The sequence below is a fragment of the Gopherus evgoodei genome, chromosome 6, assembly GCF_007399415.2.
Source record: "Gopherus evgoodei ecotype Sinaloan lineage chromosome 6, rGopEvg1_v1.p, whole genome shotgun sequence".
In the NCBI taxonomy this organism is placed as follows: domain Eukaryota; kingdom Metazoa; phylum Chordata; order Testudines; family Testudinidae; genus Gopherus; species Gopherus evgoodei.
Genome location: NC_044327.1, coordinates 109,646,037 through 109,664,662, shown reverse-complemented (window position 1 = coordinate 109,664,662; position 18,626 = coordinate 109,646,037). Strand labels below are relative to the sequence as shown.

The window sequence follows — 18,626 nt, the reverse complement described above, 5'->3', positions numbered from 1 at the left end:
ATTAATCACCTCAAATGCCCTGTACAAACTGATCAAGCTCATTACTTGCTGACAAGCTGTTCAGACACTTCATACTTCATGAAGTCTGCAAAAATAAACTCTAAACATTTATTCCTAAAGATCCACCACCATATAATCTGGGTTGTGATTTAATTAAGTCTAATAAATTAAGCAGACCTCCCAGAATAACTCAGAAAGAGATGATGATGATTCAGTGGATAGTTCTGATTCAGTGTAGAGCCAGTGCCCCCACATTAGAGGCTACTGTGCTGCTGAAGATACTGTCTTTTTGTTGAGAGGTTAAGAACAACACACTGACAATTTGTCGCCGTTAAAAATACCAGGGCAACTGTCTCAAGAGGTGTTAAATCCTGGTGTCCTGGCCAAATTCTGACTGCATAAGTAGGTCCTGCCAAACTACATTTACCTCATTTCTTGGGGAAAATTGATTTTGGCAACATATACAGAAGTGCATCACAACTTGAATCAGGGAGGTGATAATCCCGTCTGTCACTTTGCTGTAAAACTGTGCCTGGAATGTTGATGTCTTAGCACCCACTATTAGAAAGATGTAGAAAAATTGGAAGCTCAGAAAAGAACAAGTGGTTGATCAGGTTACCGGTGGGCTGACCAACAGAGAAATGAGCTAAATAAGTGTAAATTGCCCAGGTGATTTATTAGACTAGGGAATAGTCTTTGGAGAAGTTGTGGAAATCTGGTTGCTTTAGACTTTTAAAAACAGACATGACAAAGCCCTATAAAATATACTGTGATAAGCCAATGTGGAGGCATGTTAGAATGACGTCCCTGGCATTGCACAAGGGATGGCATCCTCTCCATGTAAGGGTCAAAAGCAGTCTGGTCCATAGGGTTAGAGATGTAAAAATAAATATAGTTGCTAACATTTAGAATTGTTTTCCTAAACTGTGAATCTTCTCTTTAGCTCATGCCCTTCCAATGTTTCGTGAACCACGGCAACGAAGTACCAGGAAACAGTTGGAAAAGGATAGGCTGGATCCTCTGAAATCTCACAAACCAGAACCTCCAGTAGCAGGACCAGGTAATGCATATTTAGTCTTTTCAGGTTGTTATAAGTAAATGGGAAACTTATTTCAGAGTTCTACAAGTAGTTTTGCTCATGAAATTATATTTACATTACAAGTTGTTTGGGACTGGGAATGCTGTCTTTCTTATGGGTGTGTACAATGTCTGGGTTGCTACTCCATACAAATAAATAATAACAACGACTGGCTTTTTGTTTAGGCCCATAAAGTATTCAATAGAACACTGCTGTGAATGCAACTCTAAATGCTATTTTCTTTTCTTCCTCACATCTCTTTTCTTTATAGTAATATGTAAGTTCAGTACACTACTAGATCAGTGTTACACACACAGTACTTCACATTTTGCCTATGTGTTCATTACTCTCACTCTCAAATATATTTTTTTTCCAATTATAGGTCGTGGGGGCCGTGTTGGAACTCATGGAGGTACATTGTCATCATACATAGTCAAGAATATTGCATTGGATAAGACTGATGATAGCAACCCCCGAGAGGCCATTTTACGACATGCAAAGGAAGCTGAGGATAACCCCTACTGGGTTGCTCCAGCCTATTCTAAGTAAGGAAACAATTTTTAAAAATACAAGCAATATTTCTTAAAGCCATTGGGAGTTTGATATGAACAGAAAATATACATTTTTAACAGCATTCTCTGCCTTTTCTGGATTATTGCCAATAATATATAAACTAAGAGTATGTCAGAGCTCTGATTTTAAGGCAGTGTGTACAACCCATCAAATTGTTAAAAGTATAAATTTCTACAATTTCCATTTTTAAAAAGTAACCTTTTAGTGCTAGAATGCTATTTTAAAGCTTTCTAAAATATATTTGTCTTACTATTTCTCATGGTCCTAAATCTGTTAGTTAAACTCCACTGTACTAAGTAATCCTGGCTTTATAGGTAGAAGAGTACAATAGTACCAATACATATTTTTAAAATCTCTTAACACTTTCTAAAGTAGATGTTACTCTAAAATGTATGACATAAATAGCATGGTGTGATATGGATGTATTAATATTTTCAAAATTTTTCAAGATTCACACTACACAATCATGTAGGTCTGTATACATGCTAAAAGACAGACCCATGTTACAAGACCTGTACATCCACTTAAGTTAGCTTGGCTTTATAGGTGGAAGGATACTAAAAATAGTTTTTTTCCCCTAAAATAAGTCTTCTCCAAAATGGGGCATAAACAAAAACATGAGTGCTTGTAGTGGTATAATGATTTAACTGGCAGGAGTCTGGGTTGACCTGTAGAATATACTTTTGCTATTTATGAGTTATTTTGCCATGTCTAATTCTTGCCCATAAACTTTTATACCATCAATATTCAATGCATAATATGTGTGTGTCGGGTGCATATGCATTACATGTAAGGGCATTTAAACTATGGAATAAATTCCCTCAACTCTTTGTAAGATTACTTGTAAGATTCTAAAACAATATCTCACATTTTCTGGCTTTTTTGTTTATAAAAAATTGCCACTACAACATGTTTTTTTCCAAATTATTATTTATTATTATTTAACTCTTAACTAGCGCTTTTCATCTGTAGATGTACAAATGCATCACAAAAGAAGGTAAGTATCAATAATCCAATTTTACAACTGGAGAAAATGCTGCCACTGTGTAAGTTTTACTTCTGTAATTGAGAAGATAATTAAGAAAAGCCAAGTTTGAAAGTTACCCATAGTATGTTAACAGGGGTGGGTATTTGTGATGTGGACACTTATCCTCTGAGCTGAGTGCAACTTCTTCGCACAGACCATTGAACAGCTATCATCAGGCAACAGTTTTTGGTCTCCATTGACCTAGGCTGGCTTTGAACTGGGAAATATTAACTTTTATAACACCTATGCCAGTGTTACAAAATATATAAAATAAATGAATAATGCAGTACGGCCTACATTTACCAGCCCAAAAAAGTACTCTTTAAAAAGATAATTCTGTGAAGGTTACTGTAATGGAGATACCAAGTATGGTGGTTGTTTTTTTCTTATTTGGAGATTCACATGTGCTTGAGATTAAATTTATTCCGAGTCTAAATTCAGATATTTTTACTTAAAATATATAAATATCCCTTCATAAAGAAGTAGATATGACCACTCAGACCATCAGATAGGTAAGTACTCCAGTGTATATTTGGCTAAGTAATTTCATTGATGAGACATTAGGTTTCATCCCTGACACCTGTAATGTAATAGACATGAAAGTTTTTAAATGTAGTAGTATTATAGAAGGCTCACTGTGTCAGGTGGGCAGATCTTGTTACGGTTTATTGTTTAGAAATGTAGCTGCAGGGGAAGAAAAGAGCTGGCAGAGAAGTGGGGAGGATGTAAGTCCAGAATGCTATTAGATTACACACCAGACAGTGAAGTGCGGGACGGAGGGGAGAGCTTGGACAATAGCCAGCAACATGCTGGCTTAACAGCTTGGTCGACGATAAATTTCATGCCAAAGAAACTGCAATTATCCCTGCTTAAGAAACTTAATTGTTAAGAATGGTGTCAGAGTGGTAGCCATGTTAGTCTGTGTAAGCAAAAACAATGAGGAATCCCTGTGGCACCTGTCATAACATTTTTCCCAGATCTGGACCTTAGTGTCCAAATTATGGGTGTTAGCATGAAAACCTCCAAGCTTAGTTACCAGCTTGGACCTGATAACGCTGCCACCAGCCAGGGATTTATACAATGCCTAGCTCACAGTGGTCTCCCCAAAACCTTCCCTGCGGGACCCCCAGACTCAGATGCCTTGAGTCTTACAACAAAGGGAAATAACCCCCTCTCCTTGTTTCCTTGTTACTTCCTCCCAGGCTCCCCTCCCTGGACGACTCTAGGAGATTCCCTGCTTCCAGTCCTGGAAACACAAGTACCGAGAGGTCTAATCTCTCCCCCGCCCCGCTTCACCCAGAGGGTATGCAAAGTCAGGCTTAGTAAATCTAACACAAAGAGATTTTCCCCTTGACTTCTTCCTCCCACCAATTCCCTGGTGAGCTGCAGACTCAATTCCCTGGAGTTCCCACTAAAGAACAACTCCAACAGGTCTTAAAAAGAAAGCTTTATATAAAAAGAAAGAAAAAAGGACATTAAAAATAGACTCTGTATCAAGTTGACAATATACAGGGTTAATTGCTTGAAAGAAAAATGAATAAACAGCCTTATCCAAAAAGAATACAATTTAAAGCATTCCAGCAACTACACACATGTAAATACAAAAGAAAACAATATAAACCTATTGTCTTACTATTTTTGTACTTACAACTTGGAAACAGAAGATTAGAAAGCCAGGAGATAGAAAAATCACTCTCAGAGCCGAGAGGGTCAGACACAAGACAAAGAACAAAGAACTCACAGCCAAAACTTCCCTCCACCCAGATTTGAAAAAGTCTCGTTTCCTGATTGGTCCTCTAGTCAGGTGTTTCAGGTTACTCCTTTCCAGGTGAAAGGGACATTAACCCTTAGCTATCTGTTTATGACAGCACCATAGAGACGAACAAATTTATTTGGGCATAAGCTTTTGTGGGCTAAAACACACTTCATCGGATGCATGAAGTGGAAAATACAGTAGAAAGGTATAAATACACAGCATATGAAAAGATGGGAGTTGCCTTACCACAGGGGTAGGCAACCTATAACAGACATGCCGAAGGCGGCACACAAGCTCATTTTCAGTGGCACTCACGCTGCCCGGGCCCTGGCCACCAGTCCGGGGACTCTGCATTTTAATTTAATTTTAAATGAAGCTTCTTAAACATTTTAAAAACCTTATTTACTTTACATACAACAATAGTTTAGTTATATATTATAGACTTATAGAAAGAGACCGTCTAAAAACGTTAAAATGTATTACTGGCACGCAAAACCTTAAATCAGAGTGAATAAATGAAGACTCGGCACACCACTTCTGAAAGGTTGCCAATCTCTGCCTTCCCAAGTGGGGGATCAGTGCTAAAAAGCCAAGAGCACTGACCCCCCGCTTGGTAAGGCAACTCTCATCTTTTCATATGCTGTGTATTTATACCTTTCTACTGTATTTTCCACTCCATGCATCTGATGAAGTGGATTTTAGCCCACGAAAGCTTATGCCCAAATAAATTTGTTAGTCTCTAAGGTGCCACAAGGACTTCTCATTGTTTTTTTTAATTGTTAAGAGGTATCCCATGGTAAATACATTTTAAAGTAATTTTTTATTAATATACACACACACAAATTTGGACCCTTTCTGTATATCATACAACATTTCTGATGAAAGTTTGCCTTTTCGTACTTGGATTTTTGAGAACATAGGCATGTAGTTTATGCCTAATTTACATGTACCGTTTCGCCAGACAGGTGTATCACTAGTCATTTGTGCATATAAATAGCCAATGTAATAGTTGTGATGCAACATTTTACAAATATTTCCAAAAATATTTTTAATAAAAATATGCAAAATATAATGTATGTTTGTCATAAATTATCAAACTTTTTAGCATACTTTATGCTATATGCAGCAGTTCCTTAGGGCCAGAATCATGTCTTCCCATGTGTCTGAACATAGCTTGACACTGCGAGTCTGTGGTTCCAAATAAGTGTCTGAGCAGTACCACAGTATAAATAATACAAGATAATGTGATATTTTAATTAGATTAGGAATCCATTTAAAATATACTGTCCTAAAGCATAGAAAAATGAATACATTTAGTGAGGATTCATTTTTTAAAGGGCTTTAATTAAATAATTGTATCTACAAAACATTAATTTTTAAAATTTCAGTTTTTCTTTCTATTTAACTTCTGGGTACCAGAACAATGCTTTTAAACTCACTATTTCTTTGTTTGTATTCTTTCTCTTAGATAATGTTTTAGTTCTGTATGTATGGGCAATGTATAGTATCATAAGAACATAGGAGTACCTATGCTGGGTCAGACCAAAGATCCATCTAGCCCAGTATCCTGTCTTCTGATACCTGCCAATGCCAGGTGCCTCAGAGGGAATGAACAGAACAGTAAATCATCAAGTGATCCATCCCCTGTTGCCCATTCCCAACTTCCGGCAAACAGTGACTAGGGACAACATCCTTGCTCATCCTGGTTAATAGTCATTGATGGACCTATCCTCCATGAACTTTTCTAATTCTTTTTTTGAACCCTGTTATAGTCTTGGCCTTCACAACATCATCTGGCAAAGAGTTTCACAGACTGACTGTGCTTTGTGTGAAGAAATACTTCCTTTTGTTTGTTTTAAACCTGCCTATTAATTTTGTTTGGTGACCCCTAGTTCTTGTGTTATGAGAAGGAGTAAATAACACTTCCTTATTTACTTTCTCCACACCAGTCATGATTTTATAGGCCTCTGTCATATCCCCCTGTAGTCATCTCTTCCAAGCTAAAAAGTCCCAGTCTTATTAATCTCTCCTCAGGTAGCAGCCATTCCATACCCCTAATAACTTTTGTTGCCCTTTTCTGAACCTTTTCCAATTCCAATATATCTGTTTTGAGATGGGGTGACCACATCTGCATGCAGTATTCAAGATGTGGGTGTACCATGAATTAATATAGAGGCAATACAATATTTTCCATCTTATTATCTATCCCTTTCTTAATGATTCCCAACATTCTGTTTGCTTTTTTGACTGCTGCTGCACACTGAGTGCATGTTTTCAGAGAATTATCCAAAATGACTCTTGGTAACAGCTAATTTAGAACCCCTCGATATGCATTACTTTGCACTTATCAACATTGAATTTCATCTGCCATTTTGTTGCCCCGTCACCCAGTTTTGAGAGATCCTTTTGTAGCTCTTCGCAGTCTGCCTGGGGCTTAACTATCTTGAGTAGTATTGTATCATCTGCAAATTTTGCCACCTCACTGCTTACTCCTTTTTCCAGATCATTTATGAATATGTTGAATAGGATTGGTCCCAGTACAAACCCCTGAGGGACACCACTATTTACCTCTCTCCATTCTGAAAACTGACCATTCATTTGTACCTTTTGTTTCCTATCTTTTAACCAATTACCAATCTATGAGAGGACCGTCCCTCTTATCCCATGATAGCTTACTTTGCTTATGAGCCTTTGGTGAGGGATCTTGTCAAATGCTTCCTGAAAATCTAAGTATAGTATATCCACTGGATCCCCCTTTTCCACATGCTTGTTGACCCCCTGCCCCAAGAATTCTAGTAGATTGGTGAGGCATGATTTCCCTTTACAAAAACCATGTTGACTGTTCCCCCATAAATTATGTTCATCTATGTGTCTGACAATTTTGTTTTTTACTATAGTTTCAAACAGTTTGCCCGGTACTGAAGTCAGGCTTATTGGCCTGTAATTGCCAGGATCACCTCTGGGGCCCTTTAAAAAAATTGGCATCACATTAGCTATCCTCCAGTCTTTCAGTAATTTATCAATTTAATCCATTTAACAATGTAATCCATTTACCAATCTCTTGTTTGACCAGGCTTTTTTATATATATATTTCCCCATGGGTGATTATTCACTTAATGAGAAAAATAGAAAATTCTTTGCATAAGCTAAAAAATCCCGCACTACATATTTAATCTTTCCCCCCCCGCATTCCTGTTTTTTTAAATAATTTTAAACAGAGGAGACTACTAGATCCAAGTTTTTTTGCTGATCCCTTCCTTTAATTTTCATAATTCTGTAATTGCGATGACTGAGTTCGAGTTCATCTGGTCCTGATTCATAGTGGTAGAGTTAACAAGTATGTCAGATTATCAAGTCATGGATATAATTGACACTGCACTTTGAGGTTTTCCTTTATAATAAACAGTGGGCACAGAGCCAAGAAAGTTGTGGTTTACCCTCACATTCTTAGTCACAAATAATATAAGTGGTGTCTCCTCACAGTCATACCATTTGCCTGAAGCCAGCTTTATTCTTTAATGAATGAATCCTATCCAATGAGTAACAATAATTTAGAAGAATTTGATCTATGAACTTCAAATTGCAGTGAAAACATTTGGGATGATACACTCTGGTTTTAAGTACTAGAGGAAAATGATTGTGCTTAACCTCTGTCTTCTACAGTCACAAGCAGGGGAAGTCCTTTTTATAAGGCTTATCAGGGCTGATCCTCTTGACATTTTAAACTTCTCTGTAAGAACAGCAAGATGTCTTCTGGAAAGAGGAAAAGAAATCTTCATGTTAATTAGTTACTCTTTATGTAGAAGCCTCTGAATAGAAACACAATAGTTCTGGCTTGATCTGCTGTATTTGGTAGACTTTTTTCATTTTTATTTGAAAGTACAATAAGAAAGAGCCATACTTAAATCAGGTGTGGGAGAATATTTTAAATTAGACCTTTTTCCTCATTTACTAGCTTTGAAATGCTTTATGAAACATACCTATTACACAGCTTATAGTCCACATTTATTTTTTGGAAGTCTCAAAACTAGCAGTGAAAATTAAATAAAATTACATTGCTGTAATAAAAGATTGACCTATTTTTAAAAAAATAAGAATGTTTTCATAGGAAAATTGCTGGTCTATATTATTTAACTATATTGCTTAGCTGTGGTAATGAATTATTTAAGAAAACAATGAAGTAAAAACATTTTTTAAAGTTCTTTACTTACATTCTGACAGAACCATTTTTTTGAAAAACTGACAAAAATTGATTTATTAGGACTGGTTGTTTAATTTTTTTAAAAGTTAATTAAAATCAATTCGGCAATGAAAATAAGACTTACTAGACAGTTTCACTTTCCGTTAGAGAATCATAGGAGTTGTCATATTGGAACAAGACCAGAACAGTCCATCTGGTATGCTATCCTGTCTCTGGCAGTGGCCCGTTTCAAACTAAGGTGTCCACAAAGTCAGCTATGTAAAAACAGGCCAATAGAGGAAGTTTGTTCCTAACTCTAGGCAGTTGGTGGTGGGGTCATGTCCTGAAACATGGGTAGTTACATATTATATGCTAGATATTGTAACTGTAGATGTTATTTGCATAAGTGTCTTATCTTTCTTCATCTTTAAGTGGGTGTTCTAAAAGGATTACGGAGGGGGAATACAGGTGCAGTAACCCTGAAACTGTGACACACGTCACAATGGATGAAGATGGAGCAAAGACCTTGAGATTTGTCAGGGAATAAATTGTTAGAGACCTTGGTGGGACCAGTTTCAGTAGAGTGAAGGGGGGTTGAGGACAGATTGAAGAGTTCAAAGAAAGAGTTGGAGGAAAGGAACTTGAGGCAACAGTTGTTAAGATTTTCAACTTTCTTTGTGAACTGTTTGCTTTAACACAGCTTTGCAGAGATGCTTTAATTATTTCAGGTGTCCTTCTGTCTTTCAAACGTACCACCAGAGGGAACCACTAAATGTTGTAGTTGTGGATCCAATCATCCACATTTGAAGTGAATGGGTGTTTTACACTGACCTGAGTGGTACAGGATAGGAGCCTAAGCAGGAGGTATCTTCCTGTTAATCTAAGACTTTTATGGTCAACATTTTATATTTAGCAGTGTTAAAAGAAACAGTCATTAAAATAAAATGGGCTTTAGAATTGGGGACACAATTAGAGCTTTATGATCAGATGGCAGTGATACCATATGCTAAATAAAAGCAGATACCTACTCCTTCACAAAACATCAGTTTCCTTTCCTCCAGCATGTAGGCACCAACTAGGGTAGCTCAAGTGCATTTTTGGCTAGAGGGGTTTAGGACAAAAGAGAAAAAGAACTGTAACTCCCCTTTTTTGTTACTGCCAGGGTAGGTGTTTTTAGGAGATATCTTAAAGTTAAATAATGTTGCATCCACTCAGCCAAATTGTATAATTCCTGTCTGTGTCCTCATTGTTCCCTTCACAAAGGGAGGTGGCTTAGGGGAAGGAGTTGTAATATTGATTGGAGCACATGCAGTCCTTTTCTCTAAGAAAGCACTGGTTCATTGTAACCTAAAGTGTAATAAAATTGTGGGTAGATTTTTTTTAACCTAGAGAGCAGACCTGGTCAGATCATTTTTGACCAATTTCTCATCAAAATATGCTGTTTTGTCAAAGCCAAAACATTTTGCAGAGATGTATCTATTCTTTGAGTGCTTGCTCATGTCAGTTCTATGCTAGGTGTGCGTGCACAGTTGCCAGAGATTTCTTTCCCTTAGTGGTATCCATAGAGCCAGTCCTAGTGCCCCCTGGAGTCCCATGCGTATGTTCTGGTATAAGGGGTGCCACCGGCCCTACACCCTCTCAGTTCCTTCTTACCACCCATGATGGTGGTTGGAATGGCTTCTTGCCTTTGCAAGGCTTTTCTAACCTAGTAGTTTGAGCTTAATTCCATTGTATATAGTTGTAATTAGTCAATTTAGTTACCAAGTTAGTGTTTAGAGTGTAGATAGTTATCTCGATCTTAGCGGGATGTCATCCCATGGACTGGGTAGGCCCCAGTCTCCGGGATTCAAGCCATGCTCCACCTGTGGCAAATCTATGCCTGTGAGCAACCCGTATTCAGCCTGTCTGAAGTGCCTTAGGGAAGCTCAAGTGAAAAAGTGTAAAATCTGCAGGGGCTTCAGGCCAAGGATTGAAAAAGATACAGACATTTGTTTGAAGGCTCTGCTGATGGAGACAAGAAGCAGCACATGGAGAGAGGGACAAAGAGGACAAAGGGGAGTAGCAAACATGATGAGACCCTCGCTGCGCCACTTGTGCTCCCCAGATAGACTGCAGGAGTCGAGGCAGCTGTTCTTGGCCTCCAGGCAACTCTGGACATGGCCAAACTGGCAGCCAGAACGATGGTGTGTGTGGTCACCATGTGGCTCTGTTCGTGCTCCAATAGTTGGGCCTCTCCCAGGAGGTGCAGCAGTTGGTCCAGGACAGATGGACACCAAGCTGTATGGCTTCAAGGATTCAAGGGCCACATTGTACTCTCTGGGCTTGTATGCACCCCAGCCTCCAGGAAGCATTTTAGGCCTCAACACGCCTCCAAGGTTTTTGGGGCCCCAAGACAGGACTCCTATGAGAGAAGAGGGAGGGGGTATAAACATCACCAGCCCATGCCTTCTGCCCCCACCTCCCAGTCGGGTTCAAGTAGATACGCCAGTGGGTCTAGGCAGGCCTTTTGAGTGTATGCCTGAGGACAGCATACCAGACTTGAGACAGGATCCATCCCCTCTTTTGTTTTTGGGCCGCTGCTTTACCTTCTATGCTGCATGGTCTTACATAACATCAGACCTTTGGGTGCTCAGTACTGTGCCAGTTGGGCAGTTGCAGTTTTCATCTACCCCTTCCTCCCACCCGCTAGCCCTGTCCATCTTCAGGGACTCCTCTCACAAGCAACGTCTCATATGACAGGTAGAAGCCCTCCTACTTGTAGGGGCTGTAGAGGAAGTTCCTTGAGATTTGAGAGGGAAGAGGTTTTACTCCCAATATTTCCTAATCCTGAAGGCCAAAGGGGGCCTGAAGCCATTCCTGGATCTGCATCGCCTCAGTAAATATCTCAAGAAGTTGAGGTTCCGCATGGTCTCCCTGGCCTCTATCATTTCCTTCCTGGATTCAGGAGACTGGTACTCCACTCTTGACTTAAAGGATGCATATTTCCGTATTTCTATCTTCGATATACACAGATGGTTCCTCCAGTTTGTGGTGGGCCGACGCCACTACCAGTTCACCGTGCTCCCCTTCAGTTATTGGCAGCCCCAAGGCTTTTTACAAAGTGTATGGCAGTTCAAAGTCTGTTTGCAGGCTCAGGTTCAGCACAGCATTGGCATAGTACAGACTACCTGTCAAGTGGGCCTGTTAATAAACTGCTCCTCTCATAAGAGGTTGCCTTCATATGGCAATTACTTCAGCCAGGTGGGTTTCCAAAATCAGATCCTTAACTTCAGAATGCCCTTATACAGCATTCTTCAAGAACAGGGTCCAGCTGTGCCCATGCCTGGCATCCTACCAAAGGTGATATCACAGTTCCATAACAACCAGGACATTTTTCTGCCCATCTTCATTCCAAAGCCTCACAGAACTGAGGAGGAACATTGGCTGCATACCTTAGACAGGACCTGGCCTTCTGCAATGAAAGAACTAAGACCTTCTGCAGGTCGATACAGTTTTTTGTAGCAGTGGCGGAAAGGATAAAAGGTCTGCCAGTGTCATCCCAGAGAATCTCATCCTGGATAATCATCTGCATCTGGGCTTGCTACAAGCAGGCAAAGGTTCTGCCTCCGGCCATCATGACAGCTCATTCTACAAGAGCCCAGACTTCAGCAGCAGCATTCCTCATGCACATACCAATCCAGGACATCGGCAAAGCCATGACTTGGTCATCGATTCACACGTTCATGGCCATCACGCAACAGGTCATGAGATTGCCAATTTCGGGAGAGCGGTGTTGCAATCAGCACATCTGTAAACTCCAAGCCCACCTCCTGGGATACTGCTTGTGAGTCACCTAGCATGGAATCAACATGAGCAAGCACTCAAAGAAGAAAAAACAGTTACTAACCTTTCATAACTATTGTTCTTCAAGATATGCTGCTCATGTTCATTCCATGACCTGCCCTCCTATCCTTCCGTTGGAATTTCTGGCAAGAAGGAACTGAGAGGATGCAAGGCCAGCAGTGTCACTGATACCAGCGCATTAGCTGGCCCTACATATATCACTAAGGGAAAAAATATCGGCAACTGTGCACATAGAGTACACATACCTAGTATGGATTGGACATGAGCAACACATCTTGAAGAACAACAATTACAAAAGGCTCATAATGGGTTTTTTCCGAACAGGAAGGTTTCTGAGGTCCAGGGTAGTCTTTCCTTTGAAGTTGTGAAATGAAATTGTCATTCTCCAGCCATCTCTGCTAGAGAGAGAAATGTGGAGCTTTTACATGAGCATTATGGTAACACACACAACTATATTTTCCCTGTTTGTGTTTTAAACTCTTTTTTATATATATGTATAATCTTTACGTGGCCTAGGTGTGCATTTCAGGACCATTGTGGTGGTACTTTAGTAACTGATGATGCTTGATTTTATGACAGTAAATGAAAATTGATGAGAAGGCTGAAGGAAGAAAAAGTGTCATAGCTTTCCATATACCATGGAGCCCTTGGAAATGAAAACATGTTAAAGTAATAAGCCTGTTCTAATAATTTTTTCTAGATGTTAGTCATGCAGCAAACTCCTACTACCACTGGCAACTTCTAGCTAGTGGTATGATTTTTTGTTTAAGTTAAATGATTTCTGCTAATAATGGCTTAACAAAAGCTAAATTTTTCCTTTGCTCATGTCTTTACAACAGTCAGATGAATGAATCATACTAGGTGTCCCAATTCACAGTTATGTATTCTGTGGAGGTGGGAAGGTTTATACGCCAGTTGAACCAAGTCCAGTAAGTCATTTCATGCTAATTGTAAAAATGCGATAGCAAACAGACTTGATTTCCTCTTCACATTTTCCCTAGATGTGGTTACTATTAGTTTGTGCTGCAGTTTTTTGTTTTAGTAGACTCGGAACATCTTACAAGTTTCAGCAAACATCCATATTTCATATATCATTTTACAATGATATTTTAAATCACACTATTCTGCTCCCCTAAATACACAGGATTTTTACCATATTGTGAATTAAATTATTCTTCCTTGGGGTTTAAATTAGCTGTTACCGTGCAAGAAAGAGATCATGGATAGTCCTCTGCAAACCATCTGCTCATTGTGCAGTAACAGTCAAAAGGCTAACAGAATGTTAGGAACCATTAAGAAAAGGATAGATGATAAAAGAAAATATCATAGCGTTGCTACACAAATCCATGCAACACCCACACCTTTAATACTGCATGCCGTTCCGCTGGCCTCATCTCAAAAAAGAATATTTTGGAACTGGAAAAGCTGCAGAGAAGTGCAATGAAAATGATTAGGGGTATGGAATGGCTTCCATATGAGGAGAAATTAAAAAAGACCATTCAGCTTAGAAAAGAGACAACTAAGGGGAGATATGAAGAGGTCTGTAAAATCATGAATGATATGGAGAACGTGAATAGGGAAGTGAAATTTATCCCTTCACATAAAATTAGAGATTACCTGATTAAATTAATAGGCAGCAGAGTTGAAGCAATCATAAGGAAATACTTCCACAGGTTGACTATACATTGTGTGAAGAACTCATTGCCAGAGGCTGCAATGAGGCCAAAAGTATAGCTGAGTTTAAAAAAAAAAATCGATAAGTTCGTGGAGAATAGGTCCATCAATGAGTATTAGTCAAGATGGTCAGTGATGCAATCCCATGCTTGGGCTGTCCTAAACTTCCAACTGTCAGAAGCATCTGGCACTGGCCACTGTCAGAGACAGGATACTGGGCTAGATGGACCATTGGTCTGAGACAGTATGGCCATTCTTGTTATGTTCTTGATGACTCCAACTCAGATTTTTATTTTCACAGATTTTTATATCAGAAATAAGTTATCACAGGTCAGTTGTGTTGCATTGACAAACAACCTGATGTTGACCTAACTTGTGACCACATGACACTTGGATACCTTTCTGTACAAAAGCCTAGATAGGCAGATAGATAGATTCTTAAAGTTGGTTAATAAACTTCCATCAACAAGTTTTGGAGAGAGAAAGAAAAACAAAAGAGATTCCATAAATTGCATTTCTTCAACGGCCAACAAAATCATGTGTTTCAGACAGTGAAGCCTTCATCTCTGGTGACCATGTTGGCTAAAGTATTGCTACTGCTACTTTTTTTTTCCCCCCTATTAAATAAGTTTAATTTATGGAACTTTCTTCAGATTATTTAAAATGACTGACTATTTTCACTTTTTCAAAGTGTTTAACTTGATATAGAATTAATTTTGCACACTATGAAGTGCATTATCTTCATGCCTTATGCTGTCTCATTAGGACTGATCCCAAGCTCTGCTTAAATGCAGTGAGTTGGAGGGAAAGTGAGTTTGCCCTTGTCTATGCAGAGACTTTAGTTCGCAACAAGCCAGGGTGTGAATGTACAGTGCTCTCTACCCTGCCATGCAGTGTCGCTGAGTGGACCCTGCTGCCGCTCACGAAAAGTTCCATAATGCTCTTTGAGGTATTCCTATTTGAACTTGTAGTGTGTGGAAGACTACTACACATGTACTAAATCTCAAGATTACTCAGGGACCTTACACCAGTGGAGGATGGTCCACTCTGACATGCCCATACCAACTGAAACACCCGCAACGCTCCTCAGCCCTATTTTGGGGGTGGGGAGTGGCGGGTGTAGAAGGCAGCTACACTGAGGGGAGAGCCCCTGCAAAAGGGAATTCTTTACTGATTATCTCTCGCTTCTTTAAATCCATGTTGTGCCACATACTTAGCAGACTGGAGAATTCAACCTGTTAATATTAATAGGTGTGTTATACACGTTAGCTCTTGCTCCCATTGAAGTCAGTGGCAACTTTAATTATGCCTATTATTTTAAGTTAAGCACAATTTTGTTAAGGTTTATGCACTTTGCAGAATCTGCCAAGTAACAGTTTTAGTAATTGCTATATAAGTGCTCTGTATTGCTCTTTACATCCTCAAAGTGCTATAAAAACATTAGTTAATATGCTAATAAGCCAAAAACACTGTGGACTGCATTTTGTACTTTACACTTCGAAGTATGGAAGTATGAATCTCTGTTGTGGCCAATTTTAGAAATTTAGTGGTTTCACTAGTAGTGCTTGAAGGTTTTGTGGTTATTCTTAAACATTAGATTGGTAACAGTAGACTAAACTGAAATTAAAGTGCCAAACAGTGGAATTGAACATACACAGAGTTTGGTGAAAAACTATTTGATACTGTTCTAGTTTAAAAAGTAGTGAGTATTTTGTGAAGTTTTTAAGTATGTTATGTAAATTACAAGCAAATAATGTCCGGATAGAAAGGCTCAAGATTACTTGTAGGATACAGTATGTTCTCGTGTGTGTATTGTTAATTATATTATGCTACAGTAGTGCTGGATGGTCTCTGTGGAGAGGAGCTGTTTTTTCATGCGTAGACTTAGTCAGAAACTGTGCTATTCTTGTTTTCATTTGATGACAGCTGTCAAACTACAGGTTATGACAGATTTATTTTAAAAAATACCATGAAATGTGAAAATATATAGCTCAGTTTTTGTAGCCTTATATTAAACACCCTTTATTCCCTTCTGATATCTTAATTTTATTAACTGAAAACACATATAACAGTGCCTGCTGAAGAGCAAACAGTACTTGCAAGATATGTATATTTATTCATTAGTCTGCTTGTTCATTCATTTTTTGCCTTATAACAGCAAATTTTTCCGATTTGCTAGAAATTTAGTGAATATTTTTATTTCATGATTAAAATGAAATAATTAAGCCCATAACATTTTTGTTCTCTTTTAGAAATAACAGAAGTGTTCACTTCTGCATAGAAGAGCTGTAGTTTAATCATTATTCTGCTTCTTAATATTTTCTAGGACTCAACCAAAAGCAGTTTTTGCAGAAGTGGAATCGGAGGAAGATGAAACAGACAATAAGCCAGAGTGGAAAAAACGTAAAATATGAAGAACTTGATTTGGGGAGGGTGACTGTGGATTCAAAACAAAGTGGAGAGTTTTTTCATTATGCAATAAAAGGTTGAATTCTTTACAAACAGAAATTCTTTTAATGCATTGCACAGTTTGGAACAAGCCAACAGAAGATGATTGTTGCATTACAGTTGACTAGAATTGTTGATCTGCCTTTTGTAATAAGGAGTTAATTATATTATGCAGAAATCTTATGTCATTTTCTTAACTTTTGATTTATAAAAAAAGTATTTGTTTGTAATTTTTAACCAGAATACATCTTCGATGATTAATGAGAGAGCAGCATTTTACTGTAATATTCCATCTGAGGATTTTAAGTAAGAACATAAAAACTGGAGTTTTTCGGGCTTCTTTTATTTATTCCAATAACATCTATCAAGCTGTGTTAAAAGGTCATGGTTTCACATTTTTTAGGAATATCAATTTAGGATAATTCTTCAGCATCAGGTTTGTTTAGCTGATGTGCTAGTTTCGTAAAACATCAAATATTTTCTAGTATTTATGGCTTATCTGAAATAAGTTCTTTTGAATTGTACAGTATCTCACATTACTGGTAAAGATTTTATTTTATAAGCCATATGGAGTAAGAATGTACAATTCTGTATATTTATCTTAATTAAAACATTGTACACTTGTTACTTTTCTTTTTCTAATTTTGTATGGTTATTCAAAGTTAAATAGATTTTGTGCAGGCCTCTTAACTCTATTGTTGTGTATTCGTAACTAATAACACTTGATAATGCATGTTTGTTAGTCAATATACAGATAGACTTGGGCTTGCTGAGGTGTATAGCTGAACTGTGCATATATTGGCTGACAAAGTTAATTTCTAAAGTGTGATGTGACCTTTATAAAACGGTTGTATTTACCACCAAGTTGCTATGGTAAATATTACTAAGTGAAAGAGCGAGAGATTTAAAAAAACAAAAACAAACCAACCTCCTTAAGGCAAATAAAGAGGAAGCCAGATCACTTGTGGGCTTGTATAGTTTAGTTTAGATACCGCAGTGATGACCCTGAAATGTAGTAAGCACCCTCCATCCCCAGTGATATCATTGAGAGTGGAGGGTACTCAGCATCTTGTAGGATTGAGCTCTGTAAGTGATGACTGGAATGGGGGTAAGAAGGACTTTCATCTACCTGACTGAACCAAGATTCACCAAATAAATTAAGCACATTTAATTTTAAGAACATAGTTATATCTTATTGAAATCAGTGGCGTTTAGACACTTGCTTCAGTGTTTTGCTGAATAAGAGCCTAATTTAAATATGTTTTTCCCCCTTTTCTCTTTGCTGTTTTCCTTCCATGTCTTGTCTTTCCTTTTCCCATCACCTGCACCTTTGGGGCCAGCAGGCCAGTTCCCAGAGGGTTTCCTGAATATTGGCCTGAGATGCTAACATCAGAACATCTCCACTGCTGCTGCCAGAACTTAGCCCTTTGATACTGATATGGTTATACTATGGCATTAGTGAGGATAAACCACCACTTACCATTTATACCAAAAAAGGAAAGCATAATTTATTTAAAATAATAAATTAATGGTTTGCCATATTTTCTGCTACCATGAAATAATGTCAGTATCAAAGGCACTAAGCTGCTAGTTCAATAGTGACTGCTTGCCCAAAAAGTATAGATATGGTAAGGAGGGGAAGAAAGAGAAAGAAGGGAGCTGGTGAGCGTAGCAGACAGTCGAGGGATGAACTCAAAGCAAACCTCACTCTTAATTAACAAGATCTATCGAAGTGCTCGCCACAGTGTCCACATCGGTGAATAATATCAATCTTTACAAGTTAGTGAAATATAAATCAAAACGTTTTATTAATATGATTGTCATTCCTATTAATAGATGATCTAGGATTCAGCTAGTCCTCCTGATTTTATAACTTTGAACTCATGGCAACCTGTTGCTTTTAAAAACACTGGAAGTTCTTTACTGTGCCAGCATGGATTACTAGAATGCAGAGAGCTAGAAAGGAAAGACATGACAAAAAAAATGCTGCTACTGATGTTCTCTGATCATGCAAGCATAAGGAATAATTAAAGCAAAGTCTCCTCCT

General features: G+C 38.3%; 1 protein-coding gene across 2 annotated transcripts in view; it reads left to right on the top strand.

Moving 5' to 3' along the window:
• WDR70 (WD repeat domain 70) overlaps positions 1-17,211 on the top strand; it is a 258,843-nt gene extending 241,632 nt beyond the window's left edge. For both annotated transcript variants that reach the window (XM_030567828.1, XM_030567829.1), the window contains exons 16-18: positions 944-1,060; positions 1,461-1,623; positions 16,458-17,211. In XM_030567828.1, the coding sequence (XP_030423688.1) occupies positions 944-1,060; positions 1,461-1,623; positions 16,458-16,545 (368 nt within the window). In that variant the 3' untranslated portion in view covers positions 16,546-17,211. The remainder of the gene's footprint in view (positions 1-943; positions 1,061-1,460; positions 1,624-16,457) is intronic.
• The last annotated feature ends 1,415 nt before the right edge of the window (positions 17,212-18,626 follow it).